The sequence below is a fragment of the Bactrocera dorsalis genome, chromosome 4, assembly GCF_023373825.1.
Source record: "Bactrocera dorsalis isolate Fly_Bdor chromosome 4, ASM2337382v1, whole genome shotgun sequence".
Classification (NCBI taxonomy): domain Eukaryota; kingdom Metazoa; phylum Arthropoda; class Insecta; order Diptera; family Tephritidae; genus Bactrocera; species Bactrocera dorsalis.
Window position 1 is genome coordinate 11,284,625 of NC_064306.1, and position 22,506 is coordinate 11,307,130.

At 35.4% G+C, this 22,506-nt stretch overlaps 2 protein-coding genes across 2 annotated transcripts; one reads left to right on the forward strand and one right to left on the reverse strand.

Annotated features, from left to right (window-relative positions):
* Positions 1-600: 600 nt before the first annotated feature.
* On the reverse strand, positions 601-2,417 carry LOC115065942 (uncharacterized). Its single transcript, XM_029549188.2, has 4 exons — positions 1,112-2,417; positions 974-1,054; positions 814-913; positions 601-720 (listed from the first exon to the last, which is right to left on the reverse strand). Exons 1-4 carry the CDS (start codon positions 1,169-1,171, stop codon positions 656-658), a joined length of 306 nt encoding a protein of 101 aa, XP_029405048.2. The 5' UTR covers positions 1,172-2,417; the 3' UTR covers positions 601-655.
* Positions 2,418-9,889: 7,472 nt separating this feature from the next.
* On the forward strand, positions 9,890-21,970 carry LOC105223567 (probable multidrug resistance-associated protein lethal(2)03659). The gene is made up of 7 exons (XM_011201314.4): positions 9,890-10,193; positions 17,283-17,513; positions 17,586-19,487; positions 19,888-20,203; positions 20,263-20,413; positions 20,472-21,423; positions 21,491-21,970. The coding sequence occupies exons 1-7, from the start codon at positions 10,114-10,116 to the stop codon at positions 21,762-21,764; spliced, it is 3,906 nt and encodes a 1,301-aa protein (XP_011199616.3). The 5' UTR covers positions 9,890-10,113; the 3' UTR covers positions 21,765-21,970.
* Positions 21,971-22,506: the final 536 nt, after the last annotated feature.

The following is a 22,506-nucleotide window of genomic DNA, read 5'->3' on the forward strand; positions in this document are numbered from 1 at the left end:
AAATTAATATAAAATTAATATAGTATTTAAAGCGCTGAATTAAATTCAATTATAACAGTAATAATGGTTTGCTTATTTACATTTAATGTGCGGGTTATTTAACGTGCTGAATACAATTCAGCTAAGAAAAAATAAATCGTTTTGCTTATTTATGTAAATTGTAAAGACTATTAAATATGCTGGCTATAATTCAGCTAAAATTTATTGACATTTTTGTTTGCTGAATAGAATTCAGCTAATGAAAGTATTAATTTCATTAAATTTCATGTATATGTAGCGTTTATCAAATAAAAAATAAATAAAAACATGTTCTAAATTTATTATTCGGCCAAACAATAAGACAGTTCTAAGCAATCTATATGAAATTCTTAAACAGTTCCAAGCATATCTAAGTTTATTGTAAAGAATATTTAATGTGCTGAATACAATTCAGCTAAGAAAAAATAAATAGTATTGCTTTTTTATGTCAAATGTAATACAATTTAATGTAGTGGTTGTTATTCAGCTAGAATTTATGGTCATTTTTGGTTGCTGAATTGACTAAAAGGCAGTTTCTAGCAAAAAAACATTTTATTTACATTGACTTTTATTCCAAACTATTTTTTTTTATAAATATCTTTACATTATCAAAAAGTTTTTACTCTGATTTTAAATTTTAGAAAGGTATTATAGGTTTAAAGTCTTCAAGGGGATTTTTATTATCATTCCCTGATGAATTTTCTGTAAACGAAAGAACATTTTAATGGAAAGTTAATATTTGATTTAATATTTTATTTTGTATTAAAAGGAAAAGCCTAGTAACAACCCACTCACCGCCATTCGGGTTCAGTTTCAGTATAGAAGTAGTCAATTCTCTCATTGTTTCTTGCAGCTCAATGAATATTGCTTGAATCTGTGGGCCCGAGCACGCGGACTGTTAAAAAAAAAATTATATTTTAGGAGTCCACAATTTTCCAACATTTTCACACTTAACTGTAACTGCAGTAGTCAATTCTCTCATCGTTTCTTGCAGCTCAATGAATTTTGCTTGAATCTGTGGGCCCGAGCACGCTAACTGTTAAAAAAATTATATTTTAGGAGTTCACAATTTTCCAACATTTTCACACTTAACTGTAACTCCAAAAAGTGCAAACATTGCGAAACAAATGACAATTTTATAATCCTTCCACATTTTTGTATGCCCCGAAAATTAGTTAAATATAAAAACAGCAGCTGTTACTTACTGTAAAAAAAACCTAAACATGTTTTCCTTAAATAGTCAGCGAATTTTGGTACAATTTTGTTGTTTTATTTTATATCGGCGGGGCATTAAAATATTATTAGCCAGAATATTAACTGTAATCATCGAAAAAATATAACTCTTGTTAATATACTTTATGCTATTTCACAGCTCATTTAACAGGTTTCAGCGCTGTCGTTTCCGGTCCAAGGCTAAACAGTTTCACGCGATTTGTTTTACGATTATAGATACATACGAGGTGTGACAATTAAGTAATGAGACTGATAAAAACTGTATATTTGAAAATTATTCTACAACTCTGCCATCCCCTTCAAAGTAATCACCTTGGGCAGCTATACAGCGATTCCAGCTCATTTTCCGTGCTTCGTAACATTTCTGGAACGCTTCGACTGGGATGTCCGCGAGTACCCTCGTCACGGCTGCCTGGATGTCCGGAATCGACTCAAAATGTGTTCCTTCCACCAATTTTAGCTATCACGTCACTTAGTTAAGAGAGGATAAACAGTAATATTATATTTACAAGCGGGTATCGAAGTTGAAGTCGCAGGTACAACTCTCTTCCAATCAGATCGACAGCTGTTAGTTTGCTCTCTCTCTTTGTCTTTCAGCACAGCATACTGCAAACTGAAACTTCTGGTTAAAATGACTGCTACTCGCGTGTTCGAGAATCACTCACAGACGAAGAATCAGCTCATGATCAAAATGAAACAGGAAAATATGGGGATACTAGATATTTTTCGTTAGAAAAATAATGTCATTTTTTGACTGACCCATTTTCAGCAAGAAAATATAATTTACAAACATACCCATATATGCAAACTTTTTCTGGCGAGTGTATGCAATCAAAATATCTGTTGTTCTAACCTTCAAATATTCAAATAAAGGTTCGGATAAAGTTTTCCGACCAAGAAGTGTAGAAATTGCGATAATATTTTACTTGATTGTTTTACTGACAAGCAGAATATGCTTCGGGAGGACTTCACTTGAAATTTTACTAATCGGAACCGTTAAATTCATTTTAATACCTAGTTTGTTTATTTCGATTTCGGTTTTCAGAAAATTTAAGACGGATCGGTGGTTGGCCCCCTTTATACGAATTCGGAGCTCTCGGTATGGTATCTAAGCTAACAAAGGCATAGGTGTTTTCTCGGTAATAAATAGTGGATAGCATGTGAAGGTTGGGTTGACTTTTGAGGGGATCAGACCCTATGTTTCAAAATACATAAAAAATTTGCATATTCTTATAGTCTCAAGTTTTGCATAATTTTTTATTTTCGGATCCGACTTTTCTGTCGATCATTTCCTACATTTTTACCAAAACTTCTATTGCTGATATAAAAAATTTGGTACACCTTATGGTAAGCTATTTAGAATTCGTTATCAATACATTGACTGGAAAGTGTCTGACTAGATCCGATCGTGCTTAGTATAACATAAACAAGAAAAGTTTCTGAGGAAAAGTAAGTAAAGATGATCTATATTGAGACTAAAAAATGACGGATGGAGCCATGTATAGAAGCTCACGCAAGTGAAGAACTCCACTCCCATTCACTTGGAAGTGGCCTGAAACGATTCTCTTACATATTGCTGGAGTACTCACGACTTTTGGTCCTACATCAAGTATCCTCTAGGTAGCAAAAAAACATCCCCTTGAAGGCGAGCTAAAGAGGTTGATCTGAATAGAAATCCAACGCAGAATAACTCTTGCCAACAGCTGCTACTTCGGACTGAGTAGGCAATTAAAAATTAAAGTCCTCTCTCGACGAACAAAAAGAACGACGAGCGTGCTGTCGTAAACTCGGCCATAACCTAGTAAGCGCTGTCTACTTGATAAAAGAAGAGAAAGATAAGGAAACTCTAGAAAATTAATAGAAAGAGATTTCTTTTGAGTAAGCGATGGACATAACCAGGCAAAAAAAATATACTCCCTCAGCTGATTTAGCTTTGACTTTAGCTATTGCAATAAATATGTAAAAAGAACATATGATTTCGATGCGATAGTTATGAATGCCAAAAATACAATTTTCGAACAGAAGCTTAATTCTATACAAACTATATAGCGCTCCTCTCTCACTCTATTTAAGATTTTCTATACGTTTTTGCTCTACATAGTCTCTAACTTCCTTGAAATAGTTAAACTTTTTTCACCGGGACATAAATCAGCGTTAATCCTTCTCTAACACCTTCACCAACAACGTTTGAGACCCTTATTTGGCCCACCCTAATGAACGCTTTAACACCAGCTAAGTGCAGCATTTGAGAATGTGTTGGAATGTTTGAATATTTGCTGAATATTAATGGTTATTTTAACATTCATATATATATAACTGGTTATGCAAGCACATAGCAGTTAATGTGTGCATTCTTGAAGGTACTACAGTGCCTGCCCAACTGTTAAGTTAGCTCAGTGCACTCGAAGCTGTGGAGCTACATGGTAGGGAGTTTTTATGTGGAAGAAACTATGTGTGTTTTATATATATGTTTATATATATATGCGTAAGTAAACTAGAAATCGTAGCAATATATTTGCATTTAATTATATACACATACACATATATACTCTCGCATATGCACTTATTTATATGCCTTAGTCTACAAATATATAAACAAACGCTTAATATGCTATGAATAAAATCGCTTTGAGCTTTTATAAAAAATAAAAATTTCTGAAAAAAATATCAGAAAAAAAATATGTTTAGTAAAATAATAAGCTTATTCAAATATATTGACATATACATATACATATGTATAAGGGCAAAAATTTTTCAGAAATTAATGAGCGTACTTCAGTTTTGCAATGAATTCTACCGCCAGCTTATATAAAAATATATTTATATAAATGTATATACATGCATACATGTACATACGCCGTTATTATATTTTTCTTTGAAATACTAAATGAAAATCACTCGAAAAGCTGCATGCATTCCTTGAAAACGCAACATACCGAAAGTAATTAATTTGCTCTGCTACATAACTCACGCGCTCATTATATATATATATAGGTTTAATATGTACAGTTATTCCTTTGCAACATATTGCAAAAGTGTAATTTTTGATTTGTCACCTCCGATGGCGTTGTATGTGCAACAAGCAGTGCACTTTGCACCTGCCACAAGTGCAGCCCCAGCGATTCATTGCTCATTTTATGCTTCGACTATTGCTGAAGTATTGCAGGCACTTAGACTTGAGCGATTATATGTCCATATATGTACACATTTATGTACATATATACACGTAATATACATAAATACATATACATATGTTTGTATGATTTAAGTATATTTGCACATATACACAGCCAACTGCGATGAGTTGCCCTATTTTAGGTGCTCAAAAGCGAATTGAGTGGCTCATGGCACTTTTGTGCAGTCCCTACTGTATTTCAATATACATATATATAATACAAAAACATGTTTAGAAACAAGAAAAAATAAATAAGAAGATATAATACCCTTCACAGTTTAATTTTGTATATCATAAAGGGTGTAAAAGTATCTTTATCTTGTTAAAAGCGCGATACATTTTAAAAGCAGTCTAAAAATATGCTACTCAACTACTTAAGAGAAGTACAGTGTCTATCAAACTGTACATTTAAAAAAACTGAAAACGATCGTTTTACCTCTCTACTATCTAAGAGCCAATAGTTATTTGTGTATTCCGGGAAAATAATAAATTTAAAAAATTTTCTATTAAAATGAAAAAATTTAAATAAATTTTGAATATAAAAAAATCGAGATCTACTTTTAAATTTTATAAAGGAATTTCAAGATCGTGTAACAGCAAAACAGAAAACGCATTATAACTGGTGAACGAAGTAGAGGAACTTCACATGGAACTTCAAAATTATCGACAAATGCCAAATGTGATTTTTTCTGAAATTATTAGCATTAGTACACTTTACAAAGTGGACTAACCCAAAGCATAAGTACAGTACACGATGATAACTTGACATTAACCATCTCTTTGGATGACCACTTAAACCAACTCTATATAGCGTAAGCCAGTCAGTTAGGTAAATATAACAACTTTGTCCATATTCTTGAAAAGCTGTGTTACGAGGTACCAAATACTGTGAATCCCAACATGGATATCAACGAACTCCATAAATAATGAAAAGTTTTCATAATTTTCGATCACTGATGGCGTTCAATAAGTTGTATGGAGGAAGACTGTTTGCATCGTTGACGTGTCCCTAAATAATGACGAACAAATTTGTTTCGTAACTTCTTTCTATAAAAGCGTACTCTATACTTTTCATCATTCCTGTTTTTACACCAAACTTTGCTTAGCTATTCAATTTATTTAAATATTAAAAAGTTATTTTCCTCTACTGAATATGATTATGTTGAAATAACTGGCATCTGGCATTATCGCTTTCTATTGTAAGCCTAAAATTATGCTAAACCAAAGGTGATCTTAACTCACTTCTAAAGAAAATACTCAATCTATCAAACAATAAAAAAGCGCTCACTCATGTCGCAACAACGGTTGATATAACACCTGCTAAGACCCCATTAATCACAGTTAAGTGAATATAATGTCACCAACAAGTAATTACAAATCAGTTATTTATTATAATACAGAACGATTTGTGGCATTAACAAAATTGTTTGGTATATGTAATTTATTTGATTTGGAAATGAATCGGTTGTAGATAGGAGACAGCTCCGAAAGAGATCAGATACTTAGTTAATATTGGCAAGCAGTATATAAATTAAACTTGAAATATTAGTACTTAATGGTATTAATAGTAATTAAATGATAATAGTTGGGTGCTTTATCCCGCAATGGAGTTTATCTGGGATTTTAAGCTGTGAATTTGAGTACTCCATTGCAGCTTCTTTTTATAATTTTATAACATCTTTATCGAATTGTTTCAAAATTTTCCAGCATTTTTTTTTTAATTTCAAAACTTTTTCTATTATATCTCAGTTATTTTAGGATTTAAAACAAAACTCCACAAACACTCATAGTTCCAGAGACCCCACATCTCTAACCTACTCAAAATAATCAAATTTTGGATTTGAGTATACATATACTATCGTTGGGCTCGGAATTCGCTCACAATTTTCGGCTGCCGTGATCGGCAATCAAAGCCTCAGAAATTCAGTTATTATATGCAAGATTATTCCCTTAAGTGTACTTTCTCTGTTTTTGCTTTCAAGCTAGCACAGTATTCTATTTCGAAGAGACGTAGAATTTTCGTAAAATATGTCTCACTCAACTATTTTGGTGACATGACCCAGGAAGACCACGAAATTTGGTCTAAAAATATCAGAAAAAGGTATTACAAATAATGATAATGATTTGTTGTGTACTTCCCATATATTTCTCTTTCTTAGAGGTGCTCTACGGTAATTATACATAGACTATTGAAATATGCCTAGAAAAAGACACGACGGTCGGATCTACGTAACTGGAACGGACCCGGATTTTTTATACGTCCAAGGACTGTTAACTCGGACTGTCAACAACAACAGGGATAGCGATAAGGACGAAAAAACATCAAAAGAGATAGTTAGGGAAAGAGAAAGACAGCTAGAAAGAGTGAGAATTATTGCTCTACTGTGCTTAAATATTATATTAACGGGAGGTATTATACGAGTATATTGAGAAAGAGAGGAAGACGAGTTCTTCCGGAGAATATACCATGTCCTGCTTAATTCGGAAAGTACCGATATTAGAGATGGTATTTATTAATATCACTACTTCAATTTTTTCCAAGAAAAGAGAGATTTAGCTAAGTTCTATATATTTCATGCATAATTTAACGAATTTCTCTCAAAATTTTCGACTTGAAAGGCCGAAGTCTCACGTAGGGTGACGTTGTCTGCCGATTTTTTCGGTTCATACATTATTAGAATATTTTTAAAAGCAAAACAAAAAACATATTAGGATGACACCCTTTGGAAACGAAAGATAAAATAACGAAGATGAAATGAATTTTTAAGGCTTAAAGGCGGTTTAAATCAATTTCCGGCAAAGAGACTCCTCCATTCTCGCAACTCCATAGGAAAAAGTTATATTGCAAAGTTGTAGGTAATTAAAAGAACTACAATTTTGTGTCAACATCTTTTCGACTCAAATGGAGTTTTTATTTTTATCTTGTACAAAATTTTTTACACATTTCTCACGAAATTTGGTGTAAGCTTATCTTCTTTTGTCTCATATGTTTTAACCTATTATGACTTTCTTCCACTTTTTGCTATTTTCAGAGGTTCCTGCTCTAGTCTATACCATTATCGGTACACCTCACCAAAGAATTTGTCTGAAATTTTGTATTTCTAATAAAATTTAATGTGCAGAATCTTTACGAATGTTGAGAAAGGCCTCCGGCGATTCAGTTTTATCAAAAACACAAGCATTAGAGGGGTACAAAGCCTTCAAAGACGGTCGAGAGATCGCTGAAGACGTTGTTGAAATATGTATCGACGACGTCCGACCTGTTTAACTAATGAAAATGTTAAAAAAGTGAAGGATATGGTATTTGAAAATCGTCATACTAATACAGTGAGCTGGACACCTCTCGCGAGTCCGTTCGAATGATGTTGGTAGATATTTTGGGTATGAAACGCGTACTTGTTCGACTTGTTCCGAACAAGACGACTTTTTTTCAAAGAGAGTACCTAAAAAGGTCTCTTTCGACATACCTGATCTTGTGAATTCCGATCCCACATTCATGGAGAGCATCATAACTGCGAATAAGACATGGGTTTATGAATCCGATCAACGGAATGGAGGAAAAAACTAGCCGAAACCTAAAAACACCTCAAAGCCGTTCGAAAATCAAGATAATGCTCATTGTTTTATTTGATAATCGTGATTGGTGCATCATGAGTTTGTTAAGGAGATACAGACGGTCAATAGGGATTGCTATTTGGCCATATTGAAGTATTTGCGTGAGAACATCCGTCGGGAACAACCGGAATTGTGGAAGAACAATTTATGGATTTTACACGATGATAATGCAATTATAGATCGCATCGAGCAACGATTGTGACCGAAGGTAAAGCCAAAAACGCAATGAATACCATTGCTCAACCACCGGGTTTGGCGCCGAGTGCTTCTTTCTTGTTCCCCAAACTGAAATTGCCGCTCCATGGAACCCGATTTCAGTCGATCGAAGAGATAAAACAAAATTCGCTGAAGAAGCTGATGGTCGTCTCAAAAAGCGTTCATGAAAAATTTTACCAGGAAAAATCATTGCGATAAATATATTACTACTGGTGAGAATTACTTTGAAGGCGATAAAATAAATATTAGGTCTACAACTTTGCTTCCTAATATTAATGAATAATTAAATATTTCTGCCACAATAGATTGTTCAAACAGGCAATGTCTGCTGTAAGTAGAGCAATACGCCAGTAAACGTTTTGTTTATTACCTGACGATTTTCCTACTGGGCATTTCTTCAACCGCGAGTTCATTCATAATATGTTTTTGTATTAATATTGAACGGCAATTTGAAAGAATCACTTACATATTGACATATATTATGTATAAATGGTAAGTAGATAGGTTTCTATTGACAATTTCTCCTGATAATATATGTATACATATATAAGTATATACTATAAGTATACGCTACCATAGTAAGCGACCAGGTAATGCGTGTAAAACAAACTCGTTCGAATTATTTTAATTATAATCATAGAGAGCCTGCGATAAGATACTCCTATCAGCGCGCTATCAACTGCTACTAAACAAATTCATCAACACGTAAATGCTTACTATATTTTGCGCATGGCCCGAACAGTTCTGGCAAAGAAGCGAATTTGACCGGTGAGGAATGGCGGTTAAGAGCGCGCTAATACATACATGGCAAAGGATAAATCAAGTAATTTTTTAAATTTAAATTTTTTTTTAATAACTGTGAATTACAAAAACAGTGTTGAATTATGTGAGCCACAATGAGCCAGAGAGTGAGAGAGATAGTGGGAGCAAGTAGACGATGCTGAGCGCATTTGTGTATGAAAATGGTGAAATTATACAATGAAAGTTCAAGAAATAAATATATTAAGATAATTATTTGTTTATTTATTAATATTATTAGCATTTTGTACACGTCGTTTATTTATTTTTGATAAATTTTCTATTTTGTTATATTTTAGCACTCGCTTGCTTGTCTAACCGCTTGACGCGTAGCTGTCAACAAGGATTTAGATAAAATATGTTATACGAGTGCCATGGTATCATATCAAGAGGAATATCGGGTATGCACTTGTATGTATATACTTATAACGGTACTTCATATGAAGTTTTTGTCTAGTACTATAAATTCGATAGCATGTAAAAACCCATTCAGTTCAATTTAAGACGCGTATTGAAAATGTATAAAAGAACATTTAGTGGGCGCTAGTCATAACGGGCAGTACGATTCGGCTAAAGTGGTCAACGTGCGCAGTTTACTCGAAAAATTAACAGTGTTATGTGCAATTACAAAAAATATATTGCAAGGATATACAAGAAAAAATTTTGAAAATTTAGAATATTCTAAAAATCGCAAAAATTGATTCTAAAAAAATTTTTAAAAAAATTCCAAAAAAAAAAAATTGAAAAAATTTCAAAAAAAAAAATAAAAAAAAAATTCAAAAAAAAAATTTTTTTAAATATTCAAACAAATTAAAAATTAAAAAAATATAATATATAATATATAAAATAATATTTTCTGAACAATTCAACACAATTCTCGAAACAAATTTCGATTATTATTTGTAAAAGATTGGTGATAATTCAAAACACTACAAATAATTAAAACAAAAAAATCAAACCGAAGCAAAAAGACAGTATTTTTGTAAAATCAAAAAAATATATATAAAAAATTGGCATCGCCTTAAATATAGCATGCGCATGTGCTGACGATTTGTACCATGAATTCATCCAAAGAGAGTGTGAAACGCAAACCGAATCCTATACTTTCATCGAATTTTCTAACGAAATGGTTTTTTATGTGAGTATTTTTATGAAAAAAGTGTGATACAAATAATTACAAATTGCAATAATACATGCAGTGAATATGTAAAAAAAATATATATATTACTATATATACTAGCAGAAGCAACAATAAATATCACCCTAGTAGGCGCACGGTCACCAATAATGAACTAAAAGCGTTCGGTCAATACTGTTATAACAATTATGCATTATAACGGTACATATACATATAATATTAATGAAATTATCAATTTGATTTGCTGCTCTGGTTTTTACATATACATACATATATATATATAAATGCTAGTAGTTCCGGCCACGCGTTGCTAGAAGTATGTCTATGGTAATACATCTAGTACATTGTGACAAATAAGGAAGCCCGGAAATTGCAAATAAAACGCAAAATATTGAATTATTCAACAATATTTTCTTTGTCGCCTTCAAAGTAATACCCACCAGTTGTAATATACTTATGACAACGATTTTTCAAGTCTTCGAAACACTTTTCATGAGCACTTTTTGGGATGTTCTCACGAAAACGCCTCAATAACGGCAAAAAGAACTCTTTATAGACCGTTTGTCTCTCCGGACGAATTCATGATGCACCAAACCAAGAATAACGAAAAAACAATGGCCATGTCCTTGCTTTTTGAGTGGCTTTGCCGTGGCTTTTTTTGGTTTCGGCTCGTTTCTTCCCTTCATTCTGAGTACTGTTGACTTGTCTGTTATAACGCTCTCCATGAATGTGGGATAGGAATTCGCATGATCAAAGCAAGCTCTTTAAAAAAAAAATCAGCTTTATCGGGACGAGTCGAAAGGCGTTTTATACCTAAAACATCCACCAAAATCATGCGAACGGACATGCGAGAGATGTCGAGCTCTCCTGCACTGTGGCAAGCATAAACGATACGAAATTTTGATACTTGTTGAAGCACTGAAACGAACGTTCTGAGACAGAAACGGGTAAAGTGCAAAATATTCTTAAAGCGATGCAAATATTTGGAAAAAGTTTTGCTAGGTTTCGAGCTTGATGGCATTCAATATGTTGTATGAAGTAAGACTGGTTTCAAAATTTGAATCGTAAACGGGTGAGATGGAGATGGAAAGCTTCATTGAAAAACTTATCAGAAACATCAACGGAACACTTTCTTGTAAAGTTTTTTGCAGCTGCGTTGGGTTCGCTTGTCATAGAAATGAAAACGATACCTTTATATCACTCACTGCAGTGAATCTTCTCTGCATTCCATTGATAAATCTGTCAAGTATGAGGTAGAAAGTATTTCTTATGAATTAAATTTCATCCTTACTGCAATATTCATCTGGGGCTCAAAATGGACTCAAAGTTGCTCATATGTTTCAATATTCCATCAAAGTCCCGACGAGTTTCTGTCGTAAGGTTGGATTTTCTAACTTCATTTCTCGGGAAGATTTTTCGCAAATAGCTTGACGGCATCGATTCTGGCAGGCCACCCGGTATTAGAGTCGACTCTAGCCAACTTAAGCGTGTGACCACCATAGAGAAAAATAACTGCTTCTTCATATTTACCGCTCGTATTACTCACATTATCTTAGCCCCGTCCACCCAATGTTCCAGTTGTTTCAATGTTTTGAAAATTACAGCGGCAAAAGCTTTGGCGGTTAGTTTGCTTCATGTGACTGGAATCAGGTGCTGCATCAAGAGCTTCTTTCCGCTCGCCCAATATGAAGGATATCAGATATATAGCTGGGCAACTCGCTTAGAGCTTTGTAGGTCCTCTTTAGACGTCTCTAAGAAGCCAGATACATATAGTTTTTACAGATTTCCGACATTTCGAAAATTTTTTTTATTATTTTGCGCTTTGAAGTACTTATTTGAACCGAAAGTAGTTAGTAGATCCAAACCACAAACATATTTGGCGTAGTTTTTCGCAAAATCGAACTAATTTAATGGTTTACTTAAACTGCAAAGCTCTTACCCCAAACGCTTTAGACCAGCAAATGCTTCTTCGATTTCTACACTTATATCCACCTGTGGACTCAATAAAGATTGTTTAAAATTTATAACCCCAATCGAATTTATCACATTCTTTATCTAAAAGTGTCGCTTTAAAACAAAATAAATCAAAATTGCATTTTTCATTGCCACAAAACATCCCGAAAGAATGCAATAAGCTTCTAATGTCGAAGTTGGAAATTCTTAGGTAAATATACGTGATACATGCGCGAATTTGTTAAAGAACTAAGTCACAAAGACTCAACAGCAGCGATAATAACCTTCACGTAGACATACTATACTTGCGAAATCAGTAATGAGATTGAAGAATGCCGATAAGGAAAATTACGCCTTGATACGAGTAATACGTCACAAACTTTATTGACCAAATTTTTGTGGTGCAGTGAGCTATTTTATACTTACTCGTAGGTAATAAAAATTCTATAGAAGCCTCAAGTGGCATGAATCAGAAATGGTAAACAAAGCACGCACTTTAGTTTAATACAAAGTTACACTGCATTATCTATATTTACCGCTCTCTTTTATTGCATAATTAGCTTATAGACACCGGTAAGTGCCACTATCGAATGCTCTGAGTGCGTATGTAAACATTGGCTTTAAACCAGAGACGACTTAAACATAAGTAGCCACTTGTGCATGAATCTTGAGTTTAAGTTTACGATAATTTTAGAGGAATTGTAAAATTTAAAGATTTTCTGAAGAGACTAACTGTTATCACTTGAAATATAAGCGTCTGTTAAGTAGTCTTATTCAATACCAAGCGGCTTCAGATATAACGCATGTACCTCTTTAACTTTTCGATAGCTGGCTCATAATCGCCCTCAAACTTCATGCTTCTTTCTTCTTTGTAGGCACCTTTAAAAACTTTACAAATTGTCTTGGTTTTGCACAATCTTCTCAACAGCAGTTACCTTGTGAAGCCAAATTCATAGAATTTCAACTAGTTACCTACTGTAGTGGCCGATCGGACATTCTGGATGTTCTAAGGGAACGAACTTGCTCACATACGGTTCAAATCAGAGCGTTTGAATTCCTACCTAAGTTTGGTTGATATGAACGGTGTCGTAGGCAGAAATATATTGCCGAAGCAGTCCCATCCTTTCAAGACCTGAGAGACCTTTATCTCAACGAAGTTCCAAAAAAAAATTGAGAAATGTTTTATGTTACTACAACAGCAGGCTAGGATTAATATTCGCTCCTTCTGAGTATTCTTCTTTCCTTGTGATCTTTTATAGCAGACTGATCAGTTCTTTGGTACTTTCGGTCGTTAATGAAGATTATGGATTTATATCGTATATTTTGTAGGTTCAGAAATACTCAATATATGAATTTATGAGATTTTTTTATGGGGCGGCATAAAATACTCCATAAATGAACTTATATTAAATTGTTGAAAGTTCTTAGTCGGTAAAGAATTTGAGTACTTTTCATTTATGTAAAATCGAAGGCCGTAGGAACGGAAGTTTATGAGAATAAGGAGTATGAAGCATGAAGAAGACGGTTACTAGACACCGGTTACTGAGAATATGTTTATATCGGTGATTAATTATTGAAAACTTCTATTTCCTTCCCTCCTGTCATACTCAGATCTTAAGATAAGCTTCGCACACTTAGCCATACTTAGGGTCAGGGATTATTTCACTTTAGAAAGAGCTGTGTATCCTATTTTCCAAGTTTGAACTGCATTTCCTTTTTTCTTTTTTATTTTTTTTTTTTAAGAAAATTTACTCCTTTTGAGGTATTTACCGCAATTTTTTGCTAGTCATCTAAATAATACCACTAGCAGTGAATTGTGCGAGCTGCTAGATGAAAAGCCGTGAAATCTTGTCCAGTTTGTTGATCATGAGCCATTGAAAGGCAGTCTGGAACTCTCAATTATGAGCGAGTATTTACGAGTAATATTAAATTAGTATGGTTAGCTCTCTCAGACTAATTCTAGAGGTGTAAGCTCAAACATCTAGTTATCTTTAAATTCTTGAGTTTGAAACCGATATTGAAATACCAAAATTTTTAACAAAATTCCTTTCATGTGCTTCCCTATAATTTCATCATATTAAATACTGTAAACAAATTAACTGGTTATTACCAAGTTTGTAGTGACAAAGTGATAACAACTCTGCTATGTCATAGAATTTATTCGACAGTTGGCTTATTGTCTCAAACTGTCAGCTGTCACAACTCAATTTATTTGAAGGGATTGAACATTTTTGAAGGGAATTTTAAATGTCTATCGGCAGTAATATACTATAGTAGTTTAAAATAAACTTTTTATTTATGATAGGTTACTTCGGGAAGTACTCATTGATTTTTTTACAAAGTAATATGTGCATTAGGCTTCTTCTAAGAACTACGTTACCGTAATATAATGATCGAAGATATCACAAATATAAAAAAAATGTTGTCAATTGATGACGTTTTGCTCAGTTGACTCTCAGTTATTCTAAATAAAATGTTTATACTAGTAGTATATTGGGGTGGTACTTAAAAATTTAAAAAAATTTCCATATTTTTTTTTATTTTTTTTTCAAAATGATTCTCCCACAAAAAAATATATATAAAGCATATTAGCGTGTTCTTCAGAAAATTTCATTTTGAAAATAAAGTTGAAAATTAGTTTTTCGTGAATTTTAATTATCACCCTAATTCAAAAAAACGTATTAGGGTAGTCTTCAAAAATTTATTTAGATATTTTCGAGAAGCTAATTCTCAACATTATTTTTTAAAATTACTGCAAAAAATATATTAGGGTGGTATTTAAAATTAAAAAAAAAATTTAACTTTATTTTTCAAAAACACTCCAAAAAATAGAAAACGTATTAGGGTGGTCTTCAAAACATTTATTTAGATATTAGGCTGATAATTAAAGTGTTCGAAAAAGTAATTTTTAACTTTATTTTTAAAAATCACTCCGAAAAATGTAAAGCGTATTAGCGTGGTTTACAAAAAAATTATTTAGATATTAGGCTGATAATTAAAGTGTTCGAAAAAGTAATTTTTAACTTTATTTTTCAAAATCACTCCAAAATAAAAAAATTTATTAGGGTGGTCTTCAAAAAATTTATTTGGATATTAGGCTAGTAATTAAAGTGTTCGAAAAAGTAATTTTTGACTTTATTTTTCAAAAACACTCCAAAAAATAGAAAACGTATTAGGGTGGTCTTCAAAACATTTAATAAAAAAATATCTTAAATTTTTCGCCGCACTGCAGTAAAATAATGGTCGAAATTAACATTTATGTGTGTACATATTTATACATTTTGTTGTCAATTGGTGAGTATTAGGGTGTATATCATAAGAGGTTTATATTCCGATGACCTTATTGAGGCTAGAATTTCTTTAATTTTATTTTTTTCGCAACTTCGACGATTTTTGAGCAACAGCATTTTATGTCAATGAAATTTTTAGTACAAGAAAGTTTAAATTTAATAGATTAAGACAAGTCTTAAACAACCATTCAAATGATTTTCACCATTTGTATATAATATCTAGGTCTCTACTAGCATTAAAATAAACGCTAGTAGCTAAAATATTTGTTATAGCAACTTTTTTCACATTTAAGTACCATCCTCATGCGCACAATTATGCGTGGTACTCGATTTTTGTGGTCAAAATTTGTTATAGCAACTTTTTTCACATTTAAGTACCATCCTAATACTCACGGTTGTGCGTGTTATCGTATTTTTGTGGTCAGAATTTGTTATAGAAGCTTTATTACACATTTTAGTAATGTCAGAAATTGTTCTTGAAGTTTTATCCCTCTTTTTAGTACCACCCTAATGCTCACAACTATGCGTGGTGCTCGTATTTTTGTGGACTGATATATTAACGCATATTTATCTTGGCTTCTATACGTATACAAGTATATTAATTTACCTATAGTCTATAGTTATTTACATAGTAAAGTGTTAGAGCTTTTTGTATTTGTTTGGGTGATTATATATAACACTTTTTTTTACTGATAAAATTGAAAATATAAAAAAATATTAATAGATAATAAATAATTATTATAGTTATTACTGATTATTGTGAATTAAGTATATTTAATCGAGCTTTCAATACAAAATCAAATGAGCTTTTATAGCTGTTTAAACAGCAATTAAGATTATTTGTGCTGAAGAATAATATCCATGCTATATTTAAGTATTTAGTTGGAGTATAAGTGCTTAAAAATTGACTGCGCTAAGCATTTTTCAAAATCAAGCACTAAGAGGTTAAACATATATAGTATGTATATATACTTATATACAAGTATATGTAATATATAGTATATGCGTCTTGTTCTATTTATATAATATAAGAGGCACTTAAATGTGTTGTGTGATTTAAAAATATTTCTCATAAGCTAAAGAACACTTAAGAAGACGCGAGTTTTAATCTACTTAGATATACAGGGTGGCCCAAAGCGCTTCAACTTTTATGTTATTCACGTGTTATGAGTACACAACGCCCCCCTTCTCGACCAACCTAATTGAATCATAACTGATATAGTCGCACTATTGCTACATTCCATAAACTCGAGTTTAAAGATAATTTTCGGTGTTTAACAATAAACACTACTCATAACTATTGAGTCAACAGTACAAAAAATAAGCTCACCCTAAACCCTATTTATTTCGAGTGTATGAAGGTAGTACAACTCAGTTTCGTAGCAAAAATGGTGTTCCTATCTTCCTGACACCAACACGAGTTGACCGAAAATGGTGTTTTTAACTTTCTGACACAAACTTGAGTTTAATGGTAATTTTCGGGAGTTAACAGTAAGCTATACTTACAAATTTTGGTTCCAAGCTCACCAATATTGGATTCAGACAATATCGCAAATTTAACAAAAAATTTTATAAGACCTGTGAGAAATATAACTATAACCGCCTAAGTGGTGTCTACAATAAAGAAGAAGAAGAATCAATATTAAACCCAGCCTTTGTATCTAAACTTGTGTACATTACCTATATTGGAACCCTTAAACACCCAAAATTAGTATCCATTCTTCAAACCCTTTCTTCGAGAACACTGGTTTGTGATTCTCAATTGACCACACACAAAGCAGGTTTTTGATATAGCCAACATATAGCTTTCTACCAATTTTTTATTTCTCTCTCATTCTCTTTGCAGTTGGACACGCGGTGTCTTCAAGAAAGGCTACCAGGAAAAGTTGGGACAAGATGATATCTACGACCATGTGCCTTATTTAGATAGCAAACTGTTAACAAGCTCACTTGTCAAATACTGGGAAGAGGAGGTGCGTCGAAAGAAGCCCAGTCTCTTACATATGATCTTCAGAGCATACGGCTGGCGTTTCGTGCCGATGTGCATCGTGTATTCGTTATTGGAAATCACATTGCAGTGAGTAAAAATATAGACATAATAAACTACTTAAACTATCAATATTTAACTGTGCTTCCTTGCAATCCACAGCACCTTCCAGCCACTCTTTCTTGGCGAGCTCGTTGCCTACTTCGCTGACGGTCAAACTGACATTACCAAGAAGCAAGCTTATCTTTCCGCCACCGGTATTGTGCTATGCGCACTCATCGCCTCATTATGCTTTCATCCGTTTATGTTCTATCTCTTCAAAACCGGCACAGCCATACGAGTTGCTTGTGGTGGTCTTATTTATCGTAAATGCCTGCGTTCTTCGTTGACGGCGGACAATGGCGGTATGAGCGGTTTTGCGATATCAGTGCTCTCCACAGATCTGCCGCAGTTTGATACGACTTTCTACTTCTTTCACGATCTATGGAAGGGACCGTTCGAAGCGATTGTTTTCGGTTATATAATGTACAGGGAGATCGGCTGGCCGGCTATTGTGGGTATTGCGGCGATTGCGATATTCATACCGTTACAAGCCTGGGCAGCAAAGGCGGCCGCCAAGTATCGGCATCGTTTCGCTGAGTTCGGTGATGATCGCGTGAAATTGATGAACGAGATAATCACGGCGATCCAGGTGATCAAGATGTATGCATGGGAGAAGTCCTTCGCAAAGCTGATAGCAAACACGCGCAAAAAGGAAATACGTGCCATAAAGGGTTCGATGAATATTTATGCGGGCATGCAATGCACGAACATGATCTCGAAGTTTGCGCTCTTTGTCAGTCTCGTGGCTTACGTATACACCGGCGATTTCATCTCGGCGCGTAAGGTTTTCATAATTTCTTCGTATTACGATGCACTCAACGACTCGCTGCTGCACTTCTGGCCACTGTCTGTCACCACCTGGGCGGAGACCTTTGTGTGTGCGCGTCGCATAGTCAAATTCTTAATGCAAAATGAAAATCCTGCGGATGGTGGCGTTGAAAACTTTGGCGCCGATGTGGATAAGGAAGAAAAAGGCAACTTCTCGGGACGTATACATAACCCACGCGCAATTGAAAAATGTGTATTGGCGCACAATCTAACCGTCAGTTGGGACTCGCCGAAACTTGAGAAGCGTAAACATCACATTTCCGACATCAGTTTCAACATACGTCCCGGGCAATTCGTCGGTATTGTTGGCAATGTTGGCGCAGGTAAGACCACACTGCTGAATGCCATAATCGGTGAGCTGGAGATCATCAAAGGCAATGTCGAAATAAATGGACGCGTCAGTTACGCGCCACAAGCGGCGTGGATCTTCGAAGCTAGCATACGCGATAACATCTGTTTTGTGGAACCTTACGACGCACAGCGTTACAAGGATGTCATACATGCCTGCGAACTCGAGCGCGACCTGCAGCTGCTACCGTACGGCGATTCCACGATAGTCGGCGAACGTGGTATCAGTCTGAGTGGCGGTCAGAAGGCTCGTATTAGCTTGGCCCGCGCTGTCTACCGCCAAGCCGATATCTACGTATTCGACGATCCGCTCTCCGCGGTCGATGCACAGGTAGCTAAACGTCTACTACGCAATTGCTTCCAACAATACCTGAGTACCAAAATACGTCTAATGGTTACACATCGTGTGCATAACCTCAAGGAGGCCGATTGGGTTATACTAATGGAAGCGGGTGTTATCGAAGTGCAAGGTACCTATGAAGTGCTTGAGCAGAAAATCAGCAAGCGCTTAAGCTTAACGCAAGAACAAGTGGATAACCGTCCGAAGTTGTTGCATGCCGAGAGCATGTTGGTGAAGCCGACGGAGGAAAAACAGGAGAGCGTCCAATTGCCTAGCGACACAGGTTCGGAACGCAAGGAACAACAAATGAAAGGTTCGGTGCGATTTCACACATATGTGGCGTACTTCTATGCACTCCGCATGCCTTGGCTAATAGTTGTGATATTTATGTTGTTCATCTCAGCGCGGGCTTGTCAAGCCGGCATGGATGTGTTCATAGCGAGATGGTGAGTAAAGTGATAATTCTGATAAGATTTCATGTACATTTTAACCCACGATGGTAAGGACTCTTACACTGAAACCTTTAAACCTGATATTGACTCTCCTTTTTTAGTCACGGGAACTCTAAATTTGGGATGTATTGAATTGAGCTCAATATCATCTCACAAGGACTTTATTGCGCCCGATAAATTGAAAATTAAGTGGCAAAACTTGAAGAACACAAGACAAGATTATTTTTATGCGACAGGATCTCAAGAAAACAGTCTTCCTTCCATCACTTAGTTAGCAGTTTAGTTGACGGTGACTCAAGAAGCCAGCTTTCATGCCTCATACTTATACACAATTAGTCCTTTAAGAACTCAATAATTTTATCCAAACAATAATTTAACTCTCTTCATTCTTCAGGGCCACCTGGGAGGAATCTCAACCACAGCTTCACGAAACAAATGATGAGTTCACTTCGAAGCGCATGGAAATCGTAATCATCTATTCGATACTCATGTTGGCAACACTTCTGCTATACGTTGTACGCACCTTCGGTTTCTTCTACATTTGTCTGGCAATATCATTACGCCTGCACGATTATCTCTTCAACGGTATTATACGAGCGCGCATGCGTTTCTTCAACACAAATGCCTCGGGTCGCATACTCAATCGCTTCTCGAGTGATATTAGTAACATTGATATAGCACTGCCGCAGGCCATGCTGGACTCGTACTCGGTGAGCACAACTCAGCTTAGTTTGTAAATAAGTTCGTTATCTTTAATAAATTCTTACAGTTTTATATAAACACGATTGCGGTTTTGGCGATCGTGGCCTTCGCCAATTATTGGCTGCTTGTACCAGCGTTCGTAATGATCGCGTTGCTGTTTCTCTGTCGAGCACTCTACATCAACGCAAGTCGCAGTCTCAAACGCATTGAGAGCTTGAGTAAGTTCAAATAAAGTCTTGGGTTTGCTTAAGATCTCACATTTTTTCTACTTTACAGCGCGCAGTCCCGTATATTCGCACACAAACCAGACCTTCCAGGGTCTCACTACAATACGCGCACTCAATGGCACCAACAATTTGGATCAGGAGTACCACAATCATCAGAACACCAACACTTCAGCATTATTTCTCTATGTCAGCGTTAATCGCGCTTTCGCCTTTTGGACCGATCTCATTTGCGTGCTTTATATACTCGCGGTTACTTTCAGCTTTTTGGTAATCAATAGCGACTTCTACAGCGGTGACGTCGGTCTCGCGATTACCCAGTCCATGACACTGATAATCATGTGTCAGTGGGGTATGCGTCAAACAGCCGAAATGGAGAATAATATGACGAGCGTAGAGCGTGTGATCGAGTATGCTGAGCTACCGCCTGAGCCCGCTTTAAAGACCGATACGAAAGTCATAGCCTTGCCTGAAACATGGCCGAGCAGTGGTGCAATACAATTTAAAGATCTTTACTTGCGCTACACGGAACAAAGCGAGCCAGTACTTAAGGGACTGAACTTTTCCATCAATTCAATGGAAAAGATCGGCATTGTGGGTCGCACCGGCGCTGGTAAATCCTCCATTATACAAGCCATCTTTCGCTTAGCGCTGAATGAAGGCGCCATAACTATTGATGGTGTTGACATCGGCGTCTTGGGTTTGCACGATTTGCGCAGTCGTGTGTCGATTATACCGCAAGATCCGGTACTTTTCTCCGGCACACTGCGTTACAATCTCGATCCGCTGGAGGAGAAGGCGGACGCAGAGTTATGGCGCGCCTTGGAAGACGTCAAACTGAAGGATTATGTGTCAACTTTGGAGGGTGGCTTAAATTGTCGGCTGCATGATGGTGGTTCGAACTTTAGTATGGGTCAAAGGCAGCTGGTCTGCATGGCGAGAGCCATACTGAGGCATAACAAATTACTGATCATGGACGAAGCGACAGCCAATGTGGATCCAGAGTAAGTTCGCGAGCTTAAAGAAGCTCTTAGCAGTCTTACTAATACACTTTCTTAATCTCTTTCACAGAACTGATATGCTCATACAGGAGACGATTCACACAAATTTCGAACACTGTACGGTCCTAACTATAGCTCATCGTCTTAATACCGTTATGGATAATGATAAAGTGATGGTCATTGATGCCGGTCACTTGGTCGAATTCGGTCATCCATACGATTTATTACGTGATACAAATGGTTTTCTCTACAAACTGGTGCAGAATACCGGTAGACTCTCGGCGGAAATTCTGCATCGTGTGGCAGAGAAAAGCTATATAAAGCGCGTGGGTAAAAGCGAGTAAACGTAACCAGAGTGATAGGGGGTGTTTGAAGCGTCTAAGCTTTGCGACGGTAAAGAGCTTACGAAGCTTTGAATTTATTTTAACTTTTAATTATTTATGCAATAATATTCATATTTGGTAGTAAGCGGAAAAACTTAGATTTAAGAATTGCGAATTTTTGTAATTGAATTTCTACAAAGAAAAAAATAAAATACGACTTTCGAGTAGTTTTAGTTGTTTGATTGATGGATGAGGTGTAGTGAAGTTGAAGGGTGGACTGTTCATATAAACGGCCATAGCTGAGAGTGTACGCGAAAAAGAAAAGCGTAGAGAGTCGATTCGGCGCGGTCGCAGAAATTCGTAGTGACGTATGGAACGACTTAGAGCATTTTGCTTCGGGATCTTAAATTGAAAGCGTACATAATATAGCTTATGCAAGTACTGATGCTGCTCGACCTTCCCAAGCCACATTGCTTCGCTCTATGGGCTCTTGAAAAATTCAAAGAAGATTTGATGTTTTCGAGCAAAATAGGTATGTAAATAAGCAGAATTGCTACATTTGGAACAAAGGGCAACCTGAAGGGATTCAAGGGATTTTATCCCGAAAAACAGGGATTTGGTATGCTTTGTAGGCTGGTGGAATCAACGGTCAATATTTCTGTAAAAATGATACCGGTGTGAACGAAACCATCATTAGCGACCGTAGCCATGATAATCGACTATTTGATGCCTGAAATTGAAGCTCGTGATCTCGGCGACATTT